The 14,789-nt window shown below is 43.5% G+C and overlaps 1 protein-coding gene across 4 annotated transcripts in view; it reads right to left on the reverse strand.

The window, feature by feature from the left end:
- Nucleotides 1-653: 653 nt before the first annotated feature.
- The window catches only part of AS3MT (arsenite methyltransferase), a 33,119-nt gene continuing 18,983 nt past the window's right edge, over nt 654-14,789 (reverse strand). Inside the window, exons 11-12 of one of the 4 annotated variants that reach the window (XM_026494016.4) lie at nt 5,115-5,184; nt 654-3,298 (exon numbers count right to left, since the gene is read on the reverse strand). In XM_026494016.4, the coding sequence (XP_026349801.2) occupies nt 3,234-3,298; nt 5,115-5,184 (135 nt within the window). In that variant the 3' untranslated portion in view covers nt 654-3,233. Of the gene's footprint in view, nt 4,398-5,114; nt 5,185-12,205; nt 13,395-14,789 lie in introns of those variants that run through there. The other 3 variants (XM_044382082.3, XM_026494019.4, XM_026494017.4) reach the window with 3 other exon arrangements.

Raw genomic sequence — 14,789 nt, forward strand, 5'->3', positions numbered from 1 at the left:
CAAACCCCAAAAGCTGTTCCAGAGGTGGGGAGGTTATAGTGAAGCAGTTTCCCCACCTTACAAGTCAGGAATCCTCCCCCCTATACCACAAAGCTATAGTAATCAAAACAATATGGTATTGGCATGAAAAAGGCACGTAGGTCAATGGGATGGAATAGAGAGCCCAGAAATAAACCCACACATACATGCTTAGTTGATTTCAGGACAAAGGAGCCATGAGTATACAATGGGGAAAGGACAGTATCTTCAATGAATGGTGTTGGGAAAACAAGACAGCTACATACAAATGAATGAAACTAAACCACTATCTTACACCATACATAAAAATTAACTCAAAATGGGTTAAAGACGAATGTAAGATCTGAAACCATGGAATTCTGAGAAGAAAAGATGGCAAGGTCTTTGACGTTGGTTTTGTGATTTTTTTTTTAAGTTTTGGATCTGACTCCAAAGGCAAGGTAAACAAAAGCAAAAATAAACAAATGGGACTGCAACAAACTAAAAAGCTTTGGCACAGTGAAGGAAACCAACAAAACAAAAAGGACCTACTCGATGAAAGAAGATATTTGCAGATCACATATCTGATAAGGCTTTAGTATCCAAAACACAAAAAGAACTCACACAACTCAACAACCAAAAAACAAACAACCCAATTAAAAAATGGGCAGATGATTTAATAGACATTTTTTCCAAAGAAGACATACAGATGGCCAACAGGCACGTGAAAAGATGTTTGACATCACTAATCATCAGAGGAATGCAAATCAAAACCACAATGAAATATCACCTCACACCTGTTACAATGGCTATTACCAAAAAGACAGAAATAACAAGTGTTAGGGTGTGGAGGAAAGAACCCTCCGATACTATTAGTGGGAATCAACTTGGGGCAGACACCATGGAAGACAGTATGAAGATTCCTCAAAAAAATCAAAAATAGAATTACCATATGATCCAACTATTCATCTTCTGGGTATTTAGCCAAAGAATACAAAAACATTAATTTGAAAAGATATACACACCCCTATATTCATAAAAGTGTTATTTACAATAGCCAAGATATGGAAATACAATGGAATAGTACTCAGTCATAAAAAAAGAAGGCAATCTTGCCGTTTGCAACAACTTAGATAAATGTTGAGGGTATTATACTAAGTGAAATAAGTCACAGGACAAAGAAAGATACAGTATGATTTCACTTATATGTGGAATTTAAAAAACAAAATGAACAAGCAAAACAAAAACAAACTCATACATACAGAGAACAGACTGATGGTTACCAGAGACAGGAGGGGTCAGGGTTGGGCAAAATGGGTGAAAGCACTCCCTCGTATGGTGCTGATGGTAACTACATTTATGGTGGTGATTACTTTGTGCACCCTATAAATATCAAATTTAACATTGTACATCTGAAACTTACATAATGTTACATGCCAATTTTACCCCAATAATTTTTAAAAAGCGGCACCTGGGTCGATCAGTCGGCTAAGCATCCAACTCTTGATTTTGGCTCAGGTCATAATCTCAGGGCCACGAGATGGAACCCCAAGTTGGGCTCTGTGCTGGGCGTGGAGTCTGCTTGAGATTTTCTCTCTCCCTTTCCCTTATCCCCTCCCCACCCCCACTCACACTCTCTCTCTCTAAATAATAAAATAATTTAAATAAATAAAATAATTTAAAAAGACAATTTCCCTCACATTCTTGCTGGAAGTATATATCTCTGGGCCCCATTCCATGTTTACTGAAGGGGAAGGACCCAGGAATCTGTATCTCCACCAGGAAGCCAGGCAAGTTTGGGAAATGGCAGGGGGAAGACATCCTAAGAGACTAATAAGGCTTCTTCTTCTTGTTGTTGTTTTTTTAAAGATTTTATTTATTCATTCATTCATTCATTCATTCATTCATTTAAGAGAGAGAGCAGGGGGAGGAGCAGAGGGAGAGGGACAAGGAGACTGCACTGAGCACAGAGTCCCATGCTGGGCTCAGTCTCACAACTCTGAGATCGCGACCTGAGCCAAGATCAAGCTTCCGATACTCAACCAACTGAGCCGCCCCAGCACTCAAGGCTTCTTAATCACACTGACCAAACAGGGGTAGGTCCATGGGTTGCTCAGGAGAAAAAAATCCTGAGGGTGCCTGGTTGGCTCAGCTGATAGAGCATGTGACTCTTGATCTTGGGGTTGTGAGTTCAAGCCCCAAGTTGGGCATAGAGATTACCTAATAAAAAATTAAAAAGAAAACTTAAAATTCAGGAGAAAAAAAGTCCTGAAGACTAGCTCCCCAGGGCCCCCAAACCACTGTGTCTGGAGAAGGCACTGTAGTAAAGTAACTGCCAAATTGGTCTTTTTGTTGCAACTTAAACAGCCAAAACATAACTGCTAATTTCTTTCTTCTTTTTCTTTCTTTCTTTCTTTCTTTCTTTCTTTCTTTCTTTCTTTCTTTCTTTCTTTCTTTCTTTTCTTTCTTTCTTTATTCTGCAAGCACATTTTCTTTCCTTTTTGTAAACCAGTCAGACGTTTCGGATTAATTTCTGGTAGGGGTGATAGCAATGGCCTCCTAACAGTTTCTTCCTCTTCCACACCTGCCTCTTTCCCTTCTCAGCCCAGCAGCCAGAGTGGTCTTGTTAAGTCAAATCCTGTTGCTCCTTTGTTTGAAATCCTCATCCCACTTCCCATTTCATCACGGTAAAAGCCACAGTCCCTACAATATCCCACAAGGCTTGGAAGGCTGTGCTGCGCCCCTTGTTTCTCTGACCCCATGGCCTGCTGCTCCAGCCAGTTTCTCCTAGCCCTTGCTCATTCACTTCAGGGAGGTTCCCAGAGGAGGCTGTATACTTGCCATTTGTTTCCTGTCCCTGGGACTCTCTTCCCCCAGATGTCAGCGCAACCCATCAGTCCCCCTCCAAGACTGCCCAAAGGCCTTTTTTTTTTTTTTTTAAGATTTATATATTTATTTGAGAGAGAGAGCACGAGCGGGAGGGGCAGAGGGAGAGAGAGAGAGAGAATCTGAAGCAGACTCCTCACAGATCCGCAGAGCCCGACGTGGGGCTTGTCTTGGGGCTCGATCTCAAGACCCTGAGATCACCACCTGAGCCGAAACCAAGAGTTGGACTCTCCACCTGACTGTGCCACCCAGGCGCCCCGAAAGCCACCTTTTTTTAAACTTACAAACACTCCCTACACTCCATCTCTGCTTTATTGTCCTTAATTTTGTTTATTATCTGTCTCCTTCCACTAGGGCTTGAACTTCGTGAGGACAAGGGTTTTGTCTGTTTTGTTCACCGCTGTATCACCAGGACCTAGAACAACAGATGTTGAAAAGAAAAATTGTAGACTGTTAAAGGAATGAAAGAATTTTTATTCTGATTCTTTTCAACTAATGTCCCTGACTCTATTTTCTAGCCCTTCAGTCGCTGGCAATCCATCCCCTACCCCCAATCCTCTATATTTGAAAAATAAGTTCAGATGAAAAAAACCCAATACACAAACTTGGCATGCATTTATAAAAATAGCGTTATCAAAGTTTAGAAGCAAAAAAAGTTGAGATTTTTAGGGATATCTGACAAAGGTTAAAGATAGATATGGTCCTTCTACGTCAGCTGATTGAAAATGAAACTTTAAACTTCTTAAGAAGTGTGAGTTCAAGTGTGTTTAAGGGAGCCGAGAGGAAACACCATTAAAGGCTCACAAATGCTGAATGTACACTTTCAAAGTAAGTGTGGAGAAGGGGGGTGGGGGAGAGCTGGCCAAACGTGCAGATATTTCCTGTGCTTTGCAGAGAAAGCTAGAACGGTCAAGAAAGTGTGGCGCTCGGCAGTTTAGAAACAAGTTAGAAATTCAAGACTTCATAGCCAACGTGTAAGGAAGGACCCACTGGGACAACTTACAATATAAAATTAACCAAGTTCAGGGGCGCCTGGGTGGCTCTGTCAGTTAAGCATCTGACTCTTGATTTCGGCTCAGGTCATGATCTCAGGGAGATCAAACCTCGACTCGGGCTCACGCGCTGGGCCTGGAGCCTGCTTGGGATTCCCTCTCGCCCTGTCTCCCTGCTCCCCCCCTCCAAAAAAAATAAAAATAAAAAGCAAATCAAGCTCAAATTCACACAGGGATCACTAAGCGATGCTTATCCTGAGAGGTGCCAGGATGGGGGGGGGGGTCATAATCTTCATGTAAACACAAGACACAGAACAATCTAGACACCTAAGCCCAGTAAATTTTCCTCAGAAAGAAGGCTCTTCCTTTGAGTTTGGAGGCTTGTCGGCTCAAAATGTCACCCCTGTTTAGTGAGGGACTGCTGGTGCAGGCTTTTCGTGACTTTTAGGGGCTTCCCAGTCTGTCCATCTGTATGAATAGAGGACAAGGGCAACGCTTGCTTCTAGGGATCTCTTTTTAAATCTGGAGGAAAACAAATACAATAAAACTTTGAATTCTGATAATTCTGATAATATTGAATTCCAATAATATTTCACCTCCAAAAAGGGTGACAAAAGTCCTGAGATGGCTAAGTGGGTCTAATCCTGGGTAGGTTCTGACTTTGACCTTAAACAAGTCATTCAGGTAAAGCCAGAACTTCCCAGCAAACACCTTCCCTACCTAGCCCTCTCTTGCCAGAATCCTTCACTGGCTACAGAAGGGGAAGAGTGACTATTCCATGCTCTCAGCTGCAAAGGATCAGCTCCCATGGGTGTGGATTCCAGGATTTGGGAAATCACTCCATCTAGACCTAAAAGTCGTTTTGAGTTGGATTTTCTTACAGATTGCAATTTAAGCACCAAATAGCTCTCTACGTATTTTGTTCTTCAACACAAAGATCTAATTTGAGAGAGAAGCTTTTTCTTGCCCCCAGAAAATCGCCTGGTTTTAGAAAAGTATTCAAGATTAGTGCTTCAGCAAGGTTTTCATTGCGCCAAAGCACTAGGTCTTCTGAGGAAAAACAGGAACTGGGCAAATACTGGAGTTACCCAGACTTTACCGAGAATGGACTCTATTCCCCTTGAAGCAACATTGTTCACTTGTTTAAATACACAGGAGTCTTTTAGTTCGGATGAGAACTTGTCACAACAGCGGGGCCAAAACCAAAAGGAATCGCGTCAAATCAGCTATGCCATTTACCTTCTCTAGAGGAGAAGCTTTCTTCAGGCTTTATTTCCCTCCTTTTCCAGATATTTTCTGGATATAGCCACTGGCGGAGGAAGAGAAAGAAAAAAGCAGCTTTTTGATGAAGTTGGGAGAAATCTTCCTCCCTTGATATGAGCCCAAGCTCCTTGGCTCATAGCTGGGAATCCTGAGTCTCTAGTCAGGCACTGAGGTGGGTGCAAGGGAAACCCCAACTGCCCTGCCCACCCCCACCAAAGGCTCTGGGTCCCTCCACAATGGGGCCTTAGGAGCCACGCAGCACCCTACACCACCATTGCCCTTTTCCTGGGGAGCCTGGCCCTCCCGACCCTTCTATGGGGCAACCCCAAGAGGTCTCCTGTGCTCTGCACAGTCACCCACTTCCTTCCTCTCCTGCCTGCCCCCTTGACCTGGACTACTCAGAGAAAGGTGTTTCTGGGCTAGAAGTCCACTGTTGGCCCTGCTCCAGGACCCCTGTCCTCCTGACTGCCAGGCCTGCACCTGCAGGATTTTCTAAAATTTCTTTTAGGATGGTCTTTCTCAGTGCAGTTCCATCTTGGTTCCAGCCTCCAGCTCCGTCTTGGACAAACGTGTAAGAAAGGTTCTGAGCTTGATTATCTTTATCATTGTGGCTAAAACACTCAACCCAGGTCATGATTTGGGGGAAACTTTTCATTTCCATAATTTTTAAATGTTGACCCATGTGAATATCATCTGTTCAAAGATCTAAATTTTAAAACCACATTTGGGGAGTGAGGAAGAGGCAGTTGATAAGAAAGACTGACAGGAGGCTGGTAAGTAGGAATGGGAGTTCAGGGGGAAGAACAGATCCTGAATGTCCAATTCTGAGCCCTCCTGTGAGATTCAGACCGGCATGGGTCTGATAATGGAATTTATGATTATGACTCCGGTCATAAAATGCCAATTTTCCCATACCAGCTGAGCTCATTCTCATGGTCTTTTTTCCACATCCTTTGAAGCTGGAGCAAGAAATCTACTCCACAAAGTCAGACCCCCCCCGCCATGTATAGACAAATAATATGCCAGACCGCAGTGGAAAAAAATTCTGCTCTTATTTTTAGTTCCTCTGAGACACCTATTTGTTTTATTTTAAACATCACTAAAGATTTATTTTCCCCATTTATTAATACATCTCAATTCTCTGTTTCCTTTTTAAATTTTAACTAAATTTTTATATTTTACTTCTTACCCCATCTATTTGTTTCTCTTTTACTCATTCATTCACTCACGCACTCAGTATATATTGTATATCTAATAAGTTCCGGACACTGTACTCTGCATTGTGGAGCGATATTACTAAATCAGAGGTTACCTCAAAATCTTACCAGTAAAAAGGCTAAGAAACATTTGCTACATAATGGCATATGCAGGATAGAACACGAAATGTCTTAAAAAGAAGTACAAATAAAGTACGAGAATTGAGACTTCATGGTCTTTGAGTTGGTCCTTGAAAAATAGATAGGTTTTTAGATATGCCCTCGTAAGAGCTAGTCCGAGAAAGGTATCTTCGTGTGCGCAGGCTGCCGTAACAAAATATTACAGACCAGGTGGCTTAAACAGAGAAATGTGTCTTCTCACTGTTCTGGAAACCAGAAGTCCCAGACCAAGGTCACATAGAGTTGGTTTCTCTTCTTGGCTTTCAGATGGCCTCTTTGTCCTCACATGGCCTTTCCTCTGAGTTTGAATGTGGAGAGAGAGAATGAGCTCCCTGGTATCTCTTATAAGAACACGAATCCTATTAGCTCAGGGCCCCATCTTTATGACTTCATTTAACTCTGATTACGTCTTTAGAGGCCCCATCTCCAAACACAGCCACAGATAAGGGTTAGGGCATCAACATATGAACTGGAGGGTGGGGGAGGGTAGGAGACAGGACTGTTGAGTCCCTGACAAAGGGACTGAGAGAGAAGAAAGAGGGAAAAGGCATTCTAACGGAGAGAAAAGTGCGAAGTGAGGCGGCCAAGGGAGCAGCATTTTTGGAACACCACGCTGTCGAACTTGGTTCTAAAGCCCATGAAGAGGAACAGCAAGAATAATGCTGGAAGGTTGATCGGGCCAGTTTGTGGTGGATTGAACGCCAGGTTTAGAGATTTAGATTTCATTCTGTAGGCACTCAGAGCTATAAAAAGTTCTAAGAGGAAGAGCTGTGTTACAGGAAGATTAACTGACAGCCCCAGTAGCGATGCTGGGGCCCTGCCAGTGTAGGAATTTAGGAAACTCCTGCCATCCAAGGAGAAAAAAACCTTCACGGTTTACAAAGCACTTTCTCATCTGTTATCTTGACTGACCTTCGCAATTAGATCTAAAGGATACACCATTTCTCCAGCCACACGTAGGACAAAAAGAAAACAACAGATAAAACTATCTTGTGCCACAGGAGTCCCTAGAAAATGGGACTCCACACCCTCTGTTCTGGAAGTCCACACCTGAATCACAGCTACCGCCGCTGGGGTTCGTGCGGTCGTTATGAATGTTAGAGCAAACATGAGTTTGGCTGGCCATGATTCTTGATCATAGGTGAGACTTTCTGATACATTTTCAAACTTCTAAAAAGATGCTGACATACAATAAACATACATAGAAGCGCATAAAACATCCATGTAAGGTCGCTGACCACAGAACTTATCGTCCCAAACAGAACCTGTTCGAGAGTGAAAAAGGTACTATTAATAATTAGCCTAGTTTTAGGCTTCAACTGGGACAGTCCCAGGCAAAGATCATGTTCACCTTGTAATAAAAGGAACCACCCCCTAGTTGAGAAAGACCCTCTAGATCCCTTCTAGATCGCACCCCTCTCCTCCAGCCCAGATGGAACCACTCTTCTTACTTTTATAGTAATCATTGTCCCTTTTTCATTGCTATATTTTTTAATTTGGGAAATCCCAAAAGGAGAGCCAGGACAGACCCTAGAATACAACAGTATTATCCTAGACCTACTTCTAGTGTCGGTTCCAACACTTTTTAGGCTCTACTCCCATTGTGCAAGTCATTTAAATATCCTCAGCCTCGGTTTTCTCTTGTGTAAATTTAGAAAAATCAGCATTGCGAAAGAGGTAAAAGGAAGTTATTTTCAGTGAAGACACAACTTGGGGCATTTGGCATGGTTTATATCCACAATGAATCTTCCTCATTATCTCGGGAAATCACCCTTTTTCAAGGGCTACCTCAGCTTTATGGGCTCCTCTTCCATTATTTAGAAGCAAAATAAAAATACCTCCCTCACAACATTTCCCTAGTTAGATCCAAACGAAAGAAATAATAAGGTTAATAAGAAAAAGAAAATAAGGACAGTTAATAAAAGATTAACTACTAAGCCCAGAAGCCCCATGAATCCCTCTGCCCTTGCTGTGCAAACCGTTCCTCCCCAGCAACTTGACATTTTGAGGTCTGGCCGTCCAGGGGATGTCCATTTAATATTCACAAAGAAAGTTACGTGACGGAAGCTTGTTAACTCTGGGAACAGAGAATAAACTGTCCAGACCACCTCACCTGACACAATTAGGCTCTGAGTTATATGTCAAATTACCATAAGCAGCCCCGGCCCCCTGGTTCCCTCCTGCGAGGATCCCTGTGGAGCTCCACGTGCCCTTCTTGGCTTCTGCTTGTAATGAATTAAATATATAAGTCAGATTCCTAGATTAAGCCATAGATCTGCCATCGTTTGAACGATCATGGGGAAAAAGCCCTCACCTGTAGCTTTGTTGAAAATGTGCTCATCCTAAAACAGGCCACAAACTCAAAAGCTACAGGGGTCAGTAAAGTGGGCGGGACAGGGATGGCGGCAAGCAGACGAAGGGGGCAGACTCTGGCTGAAGGGGAAGCCTTTACACTCTGGCCATGGCAACCGGGCAGAAATGCAGGGCTTGTGTGGCCAAGGGACGTCAGAAATTCACATTTTATGTAAAATCTTCTGATTTATAAACGCGGGCAATGAATTCAAACCATTTTAAAAGCACTGTGACCTCTCCAGATTCTAGCTCCACGAATCTGTTCCCCAGCCTGGCAGGGAACGTAGGGTATACCAAGTTCAACACCCTTCTTTTACAGACGGGGAAAGTGAACCAAAGTGGACACACAATCCTCCTATGGCCAAGTAACTAGTTTGACAGCAGAGCCAGATCTAGAAAGGACACCTGCTTTCGGTCTCCTGCATCACTTCTCACTCCACAAATGAGAAGAAAGTGAATGGCTTTAGGCCTAGCTAAAAAGTTAGTAGACCCTTGGGGCGCCTGGGTGGCTCGGTTGTTAAGCGTCTGCCTTTGGCTTGGGGCGTGATCCTGGAGTCCTGGGGTCAAGCCCCACATCAGGCTCCTCTGCTGAGAGCCTGCTTATTCCTCTCCCACTCACCCTGCTTGTGTTCCCTCTCTCGCTGGCTGTCTCTATCTCTATCAAATAAATAAATAAAATCTTTAAAAAAATAAAATAAAATAAAGTTAGTAGACCCAACTCTGGCTTTCAGCGCCCCCGGAAGAGGATCCCTACACAGTTCTTTTACTCTTGCGGGCTTCTGGACAACGTATAGGAGGCGGGGTGCTATGATTATGAAGCAGTGGAGTAGCATTAGGGCAGAACATTTTTGTCCCATACTGATTTTTCCCTCACCTGGAGCATACCACGGCCGCAGGGCTCTGCTCCATGAAAAGAGGGGCTGGCATGTTCCCATTGCAAGGGGAACAAGCTAGCCTTTAGGACTAGGAAGGGGATTGGTATGGTCATCAGTCCAAGACAAGCAAGGCTCAAGCAGCAGAAGATTAAGTACAAAACTTACATTCACATAACACTCACATTAACCTCAGTGGGAGCTGTGCTTGCAGAAATTGCAGGGTCAGCAGCTGGGTAGAGACTGGAATGAGGCACTAAAGCTCAAGTCATAGGTTACTACTAGGATTGTATAATTCCAGCCCCGTATTTGCAAAAGAGTTCATTTTTATTATCTAGTGAGATCTCCCTCTACTGACTCTTCCAGCAGGGTCATCGAAAGGACCCTTGTTTAGACCTCCTCTGTGCTGTCTGCACGATTGAAGCAACTTGGCAAATCGCAGAAGTTAGGACAGGTGCCAACAACGTTTAGAAAACAGGCTTAGCTGTTTTGGTCCTGCTGGCCCACGGGGTTCATCATCTTTGATTGATAGTGAGCTGGGCCTAGGACAGTGCCTGGTACACAGTAAGTACTTAATAACAGTTAGTGAATAAATGAAAGACTGGACGGATAGCTTCACATTCCTTGCTGGGCTCATTGAGCGGAACTCCCAATCTAATAAGGCAGAATTAGTCACTCCTCTGCTGCTTCCTAGGAGCCAGCCAAGGGAAGGCCAAGAATCAATAAGACAGGCAGGCTCTGCTCTTGGCACAGAGCCATGCCCTTTTCAGCCATGAGTGGCTAGAGGTGGGGGCGGGGGCGGGATCCTGTTTAAGCCACTGCCGCGCTGCCTCCAGTAGGTGAGCTGAAAACCTCTGCAGGCTTACCTGACTTTTTTTTTAAATAAAGATTTATTTATTTATTTAAGAGAAAGAAAGAGAGTGTGAGCAGGGGGAGGGGCAGAGGGGGAGAGAGAATCCAGAAGCAGATTCCCCAGCTGAGCGCAGAGCCCCACTCAGGGCTCTATCGCAGGACCCTGTGACCATGACCTGAGCCAAAATCAAGAGCCGGCCGCCCAACCGACTGAGCCACCCAGGTGCCCCTTACCTGATTTTTAAATAAATTCTCTCCCTGTGTTAACAAAGGACTGAAAATACTACATTTGGTATTTCTATAGTATAGAAGACACTTCTATACTATAGAAAATACTATATTTGGTATTTTTCAAAAGAGAAAGTCTCCTTAAACACTTTAAGGCCACTATCTTTTTGTTGTTGTTGTTGTTTAATATTAGTTCCACACCCAACATGGGGCTCCAATTCACAACGAACTCACAACTCACAACCCCGAGACTAGGAGCTGCGCGTTCTCCCCACCGAGCCCGCCAGGCACCCCATAAGTCCAGTATCTTCTGAAAAGTGTTTGTAGCTGCAGGATTAGGTACTGTGTGTCTGGCTCTGCTGTTAGTAAGTATAACATGTATGAAATGAAGGGTAACAAGTAACCTCAGTGGCAGGTAAATAGGCAGTTGCCACAATGCTTTAAACCTTTGTGCATATTTGAAAAGGTGGTAATACAACGTTGGGGGGGAAGTTGTCTGCTGTCACGAGAGCCACAGGCAGCTTCCTAAACCACGCTCTGGCAGCAAGCTGGTCTTCAGCCGGGCTTGCCGTCACGTGCTCGTGGCCAGCCACATAGCTCTAACTCGTAACAATTCACCACGTGCCACCCACCCTTTCAAAGAACTTCCTGCAACGAAGAAACAGAGGCAGAGATGTTAAATAATTTTCTCAAGGCCAAAATGCCAAGGGGAAAAGAACCATCAAGTTTGCCATCAGACTTCTGTTCCTCCTCCTCATTCCACGCTTCCTCTCACGCTTGAAGGAGAGGCGTCCTCTTTGAGAAGTGACGTAGGCTCCTACTTGTCTATCTCACTTATTTTGAATATTTAAATAACTGTGTATGGCATTTTTCTGAACAAAACACGTATACTTTATATTATCTAATAAATATTTTGTCTAGATTCTAGATCAAATATAGTTCTTACAAGGTATATTTTTGTTGGAAAATAACATATCAAATGTTATTCTTAGGACAAGCACGGCACGAATTTCCACATTCCAGTTCCAGCTCATCCCTCAATATCTTTTGGGGGGGAACTGAGAATTCAGAATGACCAGTGATTGCCTAAAACCTCCTCCCTCTAAATTTAGAAAAGCCTAATAAACCAAATAACCGGAACGTCCTAGTGGGACGACCTTGGGCTCGTGGGTGGTGACGCATGCTCAATCCCACCTGCACCGTTATAACTAACGCTGTCACGGAAGTAGATTACGACTCGGTAGATAGTGAACTCTAGAACCACAAAGCACTGTTTAGAATCAAGGTCACAGAGATGAATAGAGCTTAAAAGATACCACCCAGTCCGCTCCTTAGTCTGTAGCAGTAAGTCAGGTCCTATGGCTGAACCCACTTAAAAATCTGAGGATTTCTCCATTTTTAACAGCTTTATTAAGAGGGGCCTGGAATATAGAATCCATTCCAATGCTTTACACATATTCTCATACCCCTAATAAAAAATCTCTTGGGTCATGCCACTCCCCCCATGTTTTTTTGTACTGAAGTCAGAGCAACTTAAGATTTTTCTCACTAAAACTCTTCATCGCTTGAAGGCTGTCATTAAAGAACTGATCGGCTCCTGATGACAAGGACCATGGCTTGTATATGACTTACACCTTTCTGTGTCTCCTGACAAAGCCTTCAAGTGCAACTGGACTTCAACTAAATCATGTTCTCATTTCTAATGATGACATTATCCTGAAATATTCCTCAGTCTCATTCTCTAACTACGGAAGCCAGAACTAAATCTAATAGTTTCCTAAAAGTTTAACCAGGCACATTATAAAGGAAAAGAAAACCCACTGTTTTTACATCTCCTACCTCTCTTTTTAAAAATTATCACTCTTTTCCTGAACCAGTTAGGATTTACTACAGATAGTCACTATGCTGTCATTCTTTAGGAGCTAACGAGGTCAAAGCGTTTCATTATCCATGTGCTGTCTTCATTCAATTGCCCAAAAAAAACAAAAAAGTGTTTGATTTCGATGTTACCTTAAGAGCACTCCTACCAAATTTGATTTCGCAATTTTATGGTGTGGTTAGCATGATTTCAGTAGGAGCTTTGTTTTATGAGCAAACACGGTGAAAGTCCCAAGGGTGCTATGCAGGTCAGAAGGAAGATATTTTTCCTGAGACCCTCTGCCAACTGTTACTCCTGAAACCCTGCTTGCTCATTGGCCAAGCCTGAAGACAGCTTCTCAGTTCCACATCTGACCGCTAAGTGGCACCAGAACTTTGACTTAGCAAAGAGAGAGGAAAACCTGCTTACCCAGCCTTTAGGTCATTTGCTATGAACCTTCAATTAATACCGTCTAAAAAATAATTCATTATTTTTATCAATGATCTAGAATATAGTGGCTTTTCACCATTTATTCTTTCTTATGGTCTGTGCTATGGGGAAGAGAAGATTAAAAGACTTATGGAAGTCCTTCGCCTTCTGCCCCTTTCTTCCGGTCAGCTGTGTATTACAGACAGCAGCCTCCGGCAACATCAGAGGAACATCTGGGCTTTGCATTGTCAGACTCTCCTGCAAGCTTGAATGGATCTGTGATTATATCCTGTCAAAAGGCAAACCAAAATGAAAGGACAAGTTAAAGGTGTTTTGATGTACCCCAAGGTTGGCTTACCTAGGAGGTAGATAAAATTTTATAATTCTACGGGATCCTTGGGATTCAGCTATAAAGGTGGCTGTCTCATCCTGAAGCTTCTAATCAAGTTTTTACTATTTCTTTCCTTTTTAAAAGATATTTTATTTATTATTTACCAGAGAGAGAGAGAAAGCACAAGCAGGGGGGAGCAGCAGGCAGAGGGAGAAGCAGGCTCTCCACTGAGCAGGGAGCCCAATACGGGACTTGATCCCAGGACCCTGGGATCATGACCTAAGCAGAAGGCAGACACTTAACTGACTGAGCCACCCAGATGTCCCAAGTTTTTACTACTTTCAAGGTAAACTTCATTTAAAGCTTCTTAAAGGTGGTCCCTAGAGGACCAGGAAAGTTGATTTTGTTTCATTTTGTCTTATGGGAGCCCCATTTGTATGTGCCTTTTACCCTTCTGGAACTGAATACTGAAATGCTGAAACTTTTTTCCTTCCCTTACTCTCATCTCCAGAAACATGTGTGCAAGACAAGGAGGCAAGTCCTAGACACGAGGGCCACCATTAGCAACTGCTGATGTTCAGACGCTGAGACTGCCACCAACAGCCGGCAAGACCTCAGGGCAGGGTGAGTGGAATTTTCAGAAGACAAATGGCAGTCTTTATTTTTCCTCCTTTCACCTCCAAATGAGATACCTCCAACGGCAGCACCAGTGGGGCCAGAGAAAAACCAGGCACAAAGGCAGGAAATCAAGAGCATGAAGAAGCCACCTCAAATAATGATAATGAATTCATGAAACATAAATGTACACTCTTACTATTGATCAGTGGTCACTGCAAAGAGAAGGCAGGACAAGACAGGCACGGACCCTACATTCATGAAGGACAGTCTTATGGACCACTCCCTTTACTGAAATAACTTACTGGGGGCCTGGGCCTCCCTGGCCCTCAGCTTCCACCTTTCTAGAATGAAGATGTCTGCCTGGATCTGGGCTCCCTAATAGGCAAGCTAGCATCCAGCAGGGGATCTCCGAGCCTGGGAGAGGGCTAGCTATGCTCGTTGCCGCTGCCAGGCCCTCTTGTCCACTGTTTATTTCCTCCTCTTGCTACACTGGAATTCCTGGTCGTAAGAGTTAGCCTCTCCTCCTTTTCAGCCAGGAAAATTACTTCCCACTTTTCTTCTTCTCACTGCATGTCCTCTCTACTAATAGGAGACAGTGATATCAATATCACTTCCTAATGCATGCTCCCACCCCTAAAAGATCCCAAGACTTTAAAAGGTGAGACACGTTGATAAACAGTCCTTTCTGGCACCAACATGTTGTGATTCTATGAAAAGTCTAGATGCAGACAGGTA

This window comes from Ursus arctos, unplaced genomic scaffold, assembly GCF_023065955.2.
Source record: "Ursus arctos isolate Adak ecotype North America unplaced genomic scaffold, UrsArc2.0 scaffold_7, whole genome shotgun sequence".
NCBI classification, from domain to species: Eukaryota; Metazoa; Chordata; class Mammalia; order Carnivora; family Ursidae; genus Ursus; species Ursus arctos.